Source organism: Eupeodes corollae, chromosome 3, assembly GCF_945859685.1.
Source record: "Eupeodes corollae chromosome 3, idEupCoro1.1, whole genome shotgun sequence".
Classification (NCBI taxonomy): Eukaryota; Metazoa; Arthropoda; class Insecta; order Diptera; family Syrphidae; genus Eupeodes; species Eupeodes corollae.
The window spans coordinates 67,927,036-67,939,226 of record NC_079149.1 but is presented as its reverse complement, the minus strand read 5'-3'; the positions used below and the strand labels follow the sequence as shown (position 1 = coordinate 67,939,226).

The following is a 12,191-nucleotide window of genomic DNA, read 5'->3' as shown; positions in this document are numbered from 1 at the left end:
TCGCCCTTGGGGTTTTTATTGCATTAAGAACGTGGGAGATGCCGTAACTCTTCATGAAGTCGGCGAACGATTTTGAAGTAAAGGCAGTGCCTCTGTCTGTTATAACACGTCGAGGAGTTCCATAAGAATGAATTACATCTGTGAAGAAATTTAAAACTGGCTTCGTTTGAGTACTGGGCAGTGCTTTGATAAGGACATATTTGGTAAAAGCGTCAACTAGCACTATTAAATATGCGTTGCCTTTTGTGGTTTTAATAAAGGGCCCAAGATGATCCATGTGTACTGTGTCAAAAGGCACGGCCACTTTTTCAATCATGTAGAGTTCCCCTCGTGGTTGTGTTTCTTTTTTGTTGAATGCACATTCGACACATGATTTGATATACTTTTTCACAAATTGAGTTATTCGCGGGAACCAATATCTTGCTTTTACATGTTCTGTTGTTTTCCTTTCGGAGAAGTGACCCATTAAATCATGGCTATATCTTAACACGCGATTTCTCACACCTTTTGGGATGAAGAGTCTGAGTTCACCGTTTACCCTTCGGAAAAGTCGACCTTCATGAAATTTGTAATCTGTATGAATTTGTTTTTCAGATTCACAGGACGGTTGCTTCCCAAGTACTTCGATAATATCGACGGTTTCTTTGTCTTGCAGCTGCAATGAGTAAAGCCAGTCTGATTCATTAATGCTGACTTTCAAAACATCCATAGAAACGGTTCCGGTCTGGTTTGTATTTTCACAAGGATTCCTTGAAAGTGAATCGACGCGGGCCATCTGGATGCCTGGACGATGGTGCACGTCGAAATTATATTCTTGCATGCGGAGCCACCACCGTGCAATTCGAGGGATAATTTCTTTTTTGTTCATAGTCGTTTTAAGAGCCTGACAATCGGTGACAATCACGAAATGTTTCCCCAACAAATATTGTCGAAATCTATCTGTAGATTCCACGATAGCTAGAGCTTCTAGCTCGTAGCTATGATATTTTGATTCATCTGGACTTGTTTTTCTGCTGTAATAAGCAACGGGATGTAAATGTTTATCGTCTTTCTGCAAAAGAACTCCCGCCACACCTTGACTACTGGCATCGGTGTGTAGTTCGTGGTTTGCAGATGGGTTGTACAAAGCCAAAACGGGTTTGTTGGTAAGGCACCTTTTCAATTCATCAAAGGCTTTTTGTTCTTGTTCACCCCATTGAAATTTCGAGCTTTTCTTAGTCAGATTAGTTAATGGCAATGCGATTAGCGAGTAATTTTGTATGAATTTGCGAAAATAGCTCGTTAATCCAATAAATTGTCTGACGCCATGTTCATTACTTGGTTTTTCAAATTTTTCCACAGCAGTTGTTTTTGCAGCCCCAGGTTGAACGCATCCATCTCTTATAATGTGGCCGAGGAACTCAATTTCTGTTTTGAAGAATTCGCACTTTTTAAGATTAAGTGTGAGATTAGCTTCTTTTAAAGCATTTAGGAATTTTTCCAATTTTCTCATGCCATCTTCGAATGAATTTGCGAGCAACACATAGTCATCCATGTAGCTTACCACGGCTTCGTTCTTCATTTTATTTTTGATTTTGCACATTAATTTTTGAAAGTATGCAGGTGCGTTAGCCAAACCAAACGGCATAACTTTAAATTCATATAGGCCATCTGGTGTTATGAAGGCAGTTAAATGAGTATGCTCTTCTCTTATAGGTATCTGGTAGTATCCGGATGCTAGATCCAGGACTATGAAGTACTTGTAGCCTGCAAGATTATTGATTTGCTCTTCAACAAGTGGGAATGGACAGTTGATTTTTTTAGTTACAGAGTTAAGCTTTCTGTAGTCAACACACATTCTGTCTTCTCCGTTTTTCTTTTTAACAAGTACCACTGGTGAAGCGAAATCAGACTCTGATTCTTTTATTATATCGTTTTCGAGAAGCTCGGCAATCATAGTTGCGAGAATTTCCCTTTTAGCATAGGGTATTTTGTATGGATGGTGGACTATTGGCTTTTGTGGTGACAATTCAATTTCCATTTGGATCAAATCTGTTCTGCCAATTTCTTGAAGGTTCATAGCAATGCAATTCCGGAAATTGTTGAGAAGTGCAAGGAGAGTCTCGACTTCAAATTCAGGGTTGACGTTTAAATCGGCGATGGTGATATCAACAGGTGACAAAGTTTGCTGAATGTGACAAATGTTGAGATAATGAGTTTCTTTGCGTTGGATGGTAAGAATGTCTCCCTCTTTTTTAATTTCACATTCAGGATTGTTGAGTATATCTTTTCCAATCAGAACATAGTCGGAGAGGAGTTCATCTGCAACAACTACAGCACAAATAGGAAAGGTAGCGCTGTCAATTTGAACTTCACATGATACACATCCTAATGTTTTACATTTTCCTCCAGCAAACCCCTGTAAAACAGCGTTACACTTTTTAATGGGAAAGTTTAATTCTGAGGCCACAGTTTCAGAAACGATAGAACGTTCACTTCCTGAGTCTAGTAACGCTGTGTATTTATAACCATTAATTTTTACTGGTTTGTAGTAACAATCGGTCAAGAGATGACATTGATTCTAGTTGATTTTCTTTCTTCTGGGATTGTTGGTCGCGGTTTGTAGTCGGTGGCTTGCCATTGCCTTTTCCTCGTCTGCGTACATTGCCTAGCGTAGTGTCCGGGTTGATTACAATTGTAACAGCATACTTCGTTTCTTTTCGTATTAGGGGTGTAAGTTCTGTTTATTGCCGGCTTAGAATACATTGGTGTCATAACGTGGCTTGAAATTGGTTTTGACCGGGAACTTTTCCTTATGTTTTCACACAACTTGATTTTGTCAACAAGATCTGGAATATCTTTGAAGCTACTTGCTGCAAGATTTGCACTCATCTCGCGATCGTTTAATCCAGTTAAAATATATTGGGTTATAGATTTTTCTGTGAGGTTTATTCTTTTACCTAGCATATTTACTTCGAAACAATAACTTTCGATATTTTCATCTGGACGTCGAACTCTTTTAATAAGTTCTTGATGAATCTCTAGCTCATTATATCGATTTGGGAAATTAAGTTTTAATCCACTTGCCAATTGTTCCCAAGATATTGTCGACTCTTGCAATGTATCCCACCAGAACTTTGCAGGTCCGATCAATTTGGAAGCAGCAGCCATAAGGAGAGGTTTTTCTTCCCATTCGTATACTTTCCTTAAATTTTCAACTCGAGTAACCCATGCTTCGGCTGACATCGATGTTATGTCGCTGGGTGAAAACGAAGGAATTGTATCTGCAATTTCTCGAATGCTGCACTGGATTTTATGTACACGCTGCTCGGATAAAGGTACGCTTGATTTTGAAAACAACATTAATTTTCTCGCAGTAATCTATCCTGAGCCAAAAATTGTCGCTCTTTTGCAATGATGTCTTTTTCACGACGAATCATGTCCCATTCTCTGGCACGAAGCGCATCATCATCTATGAAACTGTTGGAAGAGCATTCTGTTGATGCAGTTTCCTGCGAAATATTTGTTGATTTAGGTTGCGCGTTATCATACTCGAGTAATTGTCGCTTTGTACCATTATGAGGTAAGTTTTGTTTTATTTATTCGTCTTTTAGTTCTTTGATCGATTTTTTATTCATTGTGAGCATATTTTTATTTAAAAATTATGTTCTTCTTTTCAAATACCTGTAAACAGAAAAAACTGGGTACGTACATAAATAGAACAATTTTTTTTATTATACCTACAACGCAATATATTCAGAGAAATCTACGCATTCAACGTAAGCTAAACTTCATTGGACGCATGCTCAAACAACCTGGAACATTCTGTTGCTTCTTCGCATGTTCCAAATCTATTCCATTGCAAAGCAAACATTTTTTTTTTTTTAATTTCATTTTTTTTTTTCAAATACGTTTCTAGAACAAAAGTCAACCATTTTCCGTTCTCTTCATTTCCAAAGAAGTTTCCACTCAGACATTTTGTTTCAGTGCAAACAACTTTTTTTTTTTTGTTCTCTTTTTTTTTTTAATTAAATATATCGCTCTTCCTGTATCGCTCAATGGAAAGAGAGGTTTTATAAACTAAAACATCCCAGCTCAAAGGAGTCCAAAGAGGCAACAAAAACAACGTGAACGGCGTTATAAGCGACATAGCAACAAGTCAAATTTTGAGCCCAAAATACGACCAACAAAATGAGCGACCGAATAATACAACACGTCTGAACATGCATCCAATAAACGAAAATTATTCGCAATATGTCGGAAAGCGACTGAGAATGAATCATATTTTGTAGACCAAAATATAATTGCATCTTCCTTTTTGTAACTAATTTAAACTTCTTACCAACCGTAAGTCTTCAATTTACGAAACACAGGTTCTGGTTATCCCACTTCTGATTTTAAAAAGAATTTAATGTTATTTTATTAAGAATTAATTACAATTTACGAAATCAATTGAAATACTAATAGAAAATGTAAGTTATTAATAGAAAATGTAAGTTCAATGCGCAGAAGGATGTTCTTAGGTCGAGCTGTAGATGAGAAGTGATTAATGTCCCATTCCAGTTATGAACACTTCCTTATTCAATTGGGGAACGGATGGAATTGGAATTGGCTTGAAGCGGGGATGTTATAAATGTCTGTTCAAATTCAGCTCAATAATAATAATCATAATTGAAAATAATAATAAGGTTAACATTTTAAGTTTTTGAATTTTAACAACAAAAAATATCTTTTTATTTTTAATACTAAGTGCTAAATCATATAATTTCTATCGAATATTTTCGAAAGATAAAATTAAATTGAAAATATGAGGCAGTCAAAGCTTAAAATAATAATACAAATAATACTAATAACCACCCATAATAAAAACAATGTTGGTTACACTCATGCAAAAGCTTTTCATCGAAACTCAAACAAAAAAAAACTTAGTAACCATTATCACATTATTTCATGTTTATTAATTTTTTATCATTTTATCAAGAGCGAAAAAGCAAAACAATTCAGCTAAGCAGTTATAATAATTCATTAAGGGAGCTAAGTTATTAAAATTAGACGAAAAAACTAAAACGAAATTCGGTGTTTTTAATTCGAAGTAAAATCTATCTAGAATTTCAAAGTTTTTGTAAACTAGCTTAACCGGAAAACAAATACAAAACACATCAAAATTGAAGGATATTTTTTCGTTATTTTCTTAGTTTTGTGTTTATCAAACATTAAAAATGGATTTCGGTGCATCATTTGCTAAATATGTTCTCTTTATATTCAATATGCTGGTCTTGGTAAGATATTTGTATGAAAAGTGAAATTTATTGAAGTTTTTAATAAAATTCGATCACGATGTATGCTTTTCGATTTTGTATTAGAAGTTAATGCACTTATGAGATCACCGGAAGCAACGATGCTACGCGACGCATGAAATTATTTATTATTATCATTTTGTGTACAGTTCTGAATGTGTTTTAAGCTCATTTCACAACTATAATAAATAGTTTTCTTTAAAACTTCCTTAAGGGTCTGAATAATTTTAGTTTTCATTCCAAAATCTGTTAAACTAAATCAGTTCTATATTTCCATAAGATTGTTAAAAGATAACTTTATAAGTTAGGTAAATATTTTTCCAACAGCACTTGAAAACAATGACATGCTTAAAATAAAAAGGCATTTGAAGAGCTCTTGTGCACATTTAGAAAGTTTTAAATTCACAATTAAAAATTAAAACGAATTGTGTTTCATCGTATTGGAAGTTTAGCTAGCGAAGACCTTTGCTACCCATTTTCCATGCCCAGATTTACCATGCAAATCTTATCTATGCTTAAATAGAATATGTGGAAAACTAGAATATTTTCCGTATTAACTCATGAGTATTTCATAGTTTCGCAAAAAGTATATACTTTTAAAAGAATCAAACAATACAGACAGGTAAAAGAGAAACAAAAAAGCTGTTCATATTTTTAATGATTAATAAAGCCTTTCACAGATGAATTTTTATCTTTGCGATAACTTTTTTTTAGAAGATAACGTTTTTGCTCACGAGTTACGACATTTATTCGAACATTTCTCTAAAATAGTTTGGGACAACTTGAATTTGAAACACTTTTAATGCATTTGAATAAAATATTATTTATGATATCTTACGTGTAATGCATATTTCGACATTTCATATTAATTTAATATTCAATTACACTTTTGCTTTGGAATGAACCTATGCAATATATTGATAAGCATTTTATAATTCGTTCCAATTAAAACCTCGAAGCCGTAAAGTTAGTAATGAAAGCCAACAATGTTTTGTGCAATATTCAAAAATAACTTCAACACCTGATGTAAAATCTCTGACTCCAGTTTCGCGCTCCAAGTTGGGTGAGGTCACTTTCCACTTGTGCACGCCACCTGATCCACGGTCTTCCTCTACTGCGCTTTCCTGTAGGTGTGGATTTGAAGACTTTCCGGGCCGGAGCATTGGTTTCCATGCGCTCTTCGTGACGAAGCCATCTTAGTCGTCTAAGTCTACGTGTCGCTTCTGCACCGTATAGCAGGAAGGGGATGATAAGGGTCTTATATAGCGAAAAAGAAACAGCGGTTAGCAAAAGTTATTCTTTGTTTGATCTCAGCGCTGGTGTTGTTCTCTTCGTTTACATCGGAGGCTAGGTAGTGAAAGTCCTTGACTACCTCAAAGTCTGTCAATGCTGATGTTTTGTCCAAGACGTCGTTTTTCAATGCCCTTTTTTGATGACAGCATATACTTGGTCTTGCCTCATTGACCACTAAACCCATCTTCTTCGCTTCCGTCGCAATGCTCAAAAAGTAGACTGACATCACGCTTTGATATTCCAATTATATCACTATGATCTGCGTATCCGACTAATTGGATATACCTTTTGAAGATTGTGCCTCTAGAGTTGACGGTTGAGTTTTGCACAATTCTTTCCAGAACGATGTTGAAGAAGTCGCATGACAGTGCATCACCTTGTCTAAAACCTTTTTTGACATCAAATGCATCGGTAAGATCTTTTCCGACCTTGATAGAGCAGCGTGCATTCTTAATCGTCATTCTGCACAAACGGATAAGTTTGACAGAGATGCCAAAACTAGACATTACTCTTTAGAGCTCTTCCCTATAGATGCTGTCATACGCGGCTTTAAAATCTATAAAGAGATGGTGGGACTTTCCTGGTCTGAAGCCACACTGATAAGGACCAATCAGTTTGTTGACGAACGGCTTTAGACGTTCACATAATACGGCAAAGAGGATCTTATACACAATGTTAAGGAGACTGATGCCTCTGTAGCTGACGCAATTTAGAGGATCTCCTTTCTTATGTATCGGGCACACTATGCTGAGATTCCACTCATCGTTCATGCTTTCTTCCGACCATATTTTGCAGATGAGTTGGTGCATGCTCCTTACCAAGTCATCGTCTACTGCTTTGAATAGTTCGGCAGCAATGCCGTCAGCTCCAGCAGCTTTGTTTGACTTAAGTTTAGATATAGCTATCTTCACTTCGTCAAGGTCGGGTAGGTGGAATTGCTGATCTGCGTCGCCGAGGTTGAGTGGTTCTATCTCCCTTACAGCCGAATTCGGTTTGTCATCGTTGTTATATAATTTGGAGAAGTGGTCTTTTCATATTCTCAGCATCGACTGCGGTTCTACTACGATGTTCTCCTGATCGTCTTTACAGGCTTCGGTTCGTGGCTGATACCCTTGGGAGTTTTTTTTTACATTTTGGTAAAATTGACGAACCTCATTCCTGTTGTGACATCCCTCTATCTCCTCGATCGCGCGCTTCTCATGCTCTCTTTTTTTCCATCCAAGAAGCGTGTTCCTCTCTCCTCTACTGCTCGTAGAGCTCGCGAGCAGCTCTGGTCCTTTTGTGCAGCGCCGTTTTGTATGCCTGCTGTTTTGCTGAGTGCGCTTGCCGGCATTCGTCGTCAAACCAGGAGTTTCGCTGTGGTGGCTGTGTGAAACCTAGCACTTCAGAGGCTGCATCTTTAATGGCCGCAAGACAATGCTGCCACTTAACCTTAAGAGGTTATTAGAGACGGAAAAGGACATTGTAGCCGTCTAACGTCGAATCTTCTCACAGTACTTCCTTGTTTTGGCTTGTATCGGGATATCGGTAGCCGTGGCTACAACGAGGTAGTGGTCCGAGTCAATGTTGGCCCCTCGGAATGTTTGGATATCCTGTATACTGGAGAAGTGTCGTGCGTCGATCGCAATGATCAGGAGATTTCCATGTCGCCTTGTGGATATTGAGATATGTGAACTGCGTACTAGCTACCAGAACGCCTCGCCGAGAAGCGAAATCGATCAGCCTGAATCCGTTTTCGGAGGTGGTGTCGTGGAGGCTATATCTCCCGATTATGCCACCAAAGATGTCTTCTCTTTATAGCTTGGAATTAAAATCTCCTAAGACAATTTAAATGTCATAGCCAGGGCACTGCTCATATGTCTTGATGCGGTTTGTCGGTAACAGTCGCCGTAGTATACATCGCAGTCTTTTAGTTTGTGTTTGGCCGGTCTGTTAAGGGACATAACATTCCACGTGCAGATCCGAAGTTCGTTGTCCTTAATTCGTTTGCGTTGGTTGTCAACAGTAAATCCGTCCGTATCCGAGCATTGTTGGTGCATCGCAACTATGAAGTTTGTACGTGGCCAGGAAGTCACCCTGACGGCACAACCCCCAACCTGGAGGGCCAGATCCTCAGTATAACTCCGATTATGTCGAAGAAGCACTTTAAGGTGTTCACTAAGTAGTTCAACCTTACTGGAACTGTAGACGCTTGTGTCCTCTTGAATACACATGTCTACCATTTGAAAATCGAATAGTAAATGCTTGGCCAAAATTTTTGAATGTGAAGAATCGGCTGGATCTGTATATCTCGACTCAAACATGTAAATGCGTTTCGACGACTCGACGATTCTTCCAGTCTTATGGCATATGGTTGCCATCCATGACAATCCCCGAGAGTCCTAGGAAGTTAACCTCTATCCTATCAAACCATGAAAATGTAAAAGAACCGAAACGAAATTAAAAGATGTACAGCTGATCGATGGAACAAAATAACAACAAAGTGGACACTTCTAGACATAAAAAGAAGTCTAGGAAGACAATTCAAGTGGTAGAGATATGAAAGACAATCTTTATATGTAGGTAGATCGAATAAGGTGGAAGACGTATGGGGAGGCTTATACTCATATTTATTGAATTCGTTGGACAAACTAACGCTAGAACTTAAGACAGATATAACATTTATAACATTTTTTAGAAAGTGATGGAAGATTTATGAGAGTGAGCCTATGATTGTACGATGGAAGTTCGAGCCTATTCGACCATGGAAAGAAACGGAGGCAGAAGCGCATGAATCTTCTTTGTACTCCTTCTATTCTGTTTATATGGACTGAATAAAAGGGAGCCCATATTATGCAGCCATATTCCAATATTCGTCTTACAAATTATATACAAAGATGTTTAAGAATATAAAGGTCCCGAAAATCATGTGAAAACCGTTTTATAAATCCGAGTGACTTATTTGCTTTTTTAATAATATAGTCATAATAATTTGTAAAAGTTAATTTTGGGTCAAGAACAATACCTAGGTCAGAGAAAGTAGGGAGTTTAGTCAAATAAGAAGAGTCTAACTGATAATTGAAAGACAAAACATTTTGTTTGCGTGTAAAAGACATTGATTTACAATTGTCTATGTTTAGTAAAAGCTTATTTATAGAACACTATTCGCAAAAACTATTTAGGTCATTTTTTAGGAATAACCAATCGTCAAGTGAGTCAATACGTTTGAAAATTTTAATGTCATCAGCATCACATCACATTTAATGTCATCATTAAAACAGATGAGTGTTTAATAATAGAAGGTAAGTCGTTAACATAAAAAATAAACAGTAAAGGTCCTAAGTGGCTACCTTATGGTACACCAGAGTTGGTATACAAATATGATGACCGCTCATTCCTAAAAACTACGTTGTATGATCTATTATATAAGTACGACAAAGCCCAACTACCAAATTTATCGTTAAAGGCTTGGGATTTAAGTTTGGAAGCCAATGTTTTATGGCACAATTCATCAAAGGCTCTACTGAAGTCTGTGAAGACACAGTCAACTTGTTTCCGTTTTTCAAAGGAATCTAAACAAAAAGATCTGGAACGAAAAAGGTTTGTAACTTTTGACTTATTTTTAACAAAATCATGTTGACTGTCACAAATTATAGACTAACAATTAAACGATATGACTTTACAAATAATGGACTTAAATAACTTATTGATGACGGACAGTTTTAGTCTACATGAGGAAAGACCGTCAATTGTCAAGAATTCGTTGATAGAGGACATGTTAATAGGAGATAGATAGTTCTCATGCATCTGTTTAGTCCAGATCAAGTTTGGAAGATTGAAATCTCCTAAGACTTGTTACTCGTCTTTTTGCTCAATTTGATCGTTTATTTTGTCTATGCAATTAATTAAGTTTTCATAACCGTTGTTAGGAAAGCTTGAAGGTATATATGTGGCGATAATGTATAGCAGTCCTGTCTCAATTTTGACTTTTATGCAAATCATTTCTACATCAGATTGATGAAAGCCGTCAACCAAAGTGGATATCAAGCAATTTTGTGCAAAAGTCAACCTCCGTCAGTATTGATGTCATTTAAGCAGTGTCTAGCACGTCTGTACACTTTATAATTCGAATCGAAGAGTTCCGTATCCAAGAGTGTATTGTTTAGCCAAGTTTTAGTCAAAATGATTATGTCGTGTGGTATAGGATGGTTATATTTTTGTAGCCCTTATTGATCTTTGTCCGTAGTCCGTTGACATTTTGATAATAGATTAGAATTTTTTGAAGCTGCTTCTTTGATGATTTGGCATTGTCTAGATATTACGAAAATGTTAAATTTATGTTTGTAAAAAAAAAAAACATTTAAATCTTTTAAAGCTCTTAAATAATAATAATAAGCTGTTTAAAAAAACATAAAATGTGAAACATGAAGTTAAAATTATTTTTTTTCCTTGTATAGGCATGCGGGATTCTTGTTATAGTGTTTGGATCATTACTTACAGCGGACGTTGTGGACTTAAAAAATTTGGCGGACTCTTTTCAAATTTCCGGAATCCCGATTTGTATAATTGTTATAGGATGCATTATCTCGATCATAGCATTTATTGGATGTTGTGGCGCTATACGTGAGAATACTTGCCTCACAATTATTGTAAGTACATTAATTATAATTTAGAATGTCGCAAAAAGTTTCTAATTCATTTTTAACTTGTTAGTATGCCGTAGTTATGCTTGTTCTTTTTGTTCTGCAAATTATAATTGTTTTATATATCTGGTTGGAGCAAGAAAGCTTTCTTAACACGATGAATTCAATTGTAAATAAGGCTTGGACAACACGGCATGAAAATGGACGCTTGATGGATGTCTTACAGATGGAAGTAAATAATATTAAATAAAAACATACATAAATAAAACAAATTAAATGAAAATTCTTTTTTTTTTAAGTTTAACTGTTGCGGGCAATTTGGATCTCAGGATTACTTCGGTGAAGCAGTTCCAAATTCATGTTGTGGACGTTCAGCTACCTCCTGTTCAATGATTTCGGTTTTAATAAAACCAGGTTGTTCTCAAGCTTTCAAAGATTTTTGGACAACTCATATATCTATTGCTAAGTATGCTGGCATGGTAGTTGCCGGAGTAGAGGTAGGGATAAAATATTGTATTTCAAAAAGGCGTAATCTCCAATAATTATTTATTTTTCTGTTACTAATAGCTGATCGCAATTATATTTGCATGCTGCATAGCAAATCAATCCCGCAATGAACGAAGAAGAGCTCCATACTATTAATTCCAACAAAAAAAATTAATAAGTTATTTTTCATTTAAAAAATATTGCAAACTTATTTATAAATATTTCTAATAGTAGTCAAAATAAATAAATTCGTTAAGAAACGAATAACTCCATTTTTTTCAAACTTACAAATGCATGTTAGATTTTAAAACAAATCACATGCAATCATGTTCGGAAAACTAAAGGACTTTTGGTTCATGGTGAAACAAATTAAAGGATGGCAATAGTGCAACTAGATTTTAACTGTTTGGACAAGCAAGTGAAGTAAGGTCAAGAAAATTTAAGCCTGTAGTGTTGACCATAGACACACCATATACTCTACTTACTACTTACTTTTCCATTGGAGCGCGGAACG

General features: G+C 36.2%; 1 protein-coding gene across 1 annotated transcript; it reads left to right on the top strand.

Annotated features, from left to right (window-relative positions):
• Positions 1-4,950: 4,950 nt before the first annotated feature.
• On the top strand, positions 4,951-11,949 carry LOC129952201 (23 kDa integral membrane protein-like). The gene is made up of 5 exons (XM_056064679.1): positions 4,951-5,258; positions 11,006-11,197; positions 11,262-11,423; positions 11,491-11,688; positions 11,759-11,949. The coding sequence occupies exons 1-5, from the start codon at positions 5,199-5,201 to the stop codon at positions 11,831-11,833; spliced, it is 687 nt and encodes a 228-aa protein (XP_055920654.1). The 5' UTR covers positions 4,951-5,198; the 3' UTR covers positions 11,834-11,949.
• Positions 11,950-12,191: the final 242 nt, after the last annotated feature.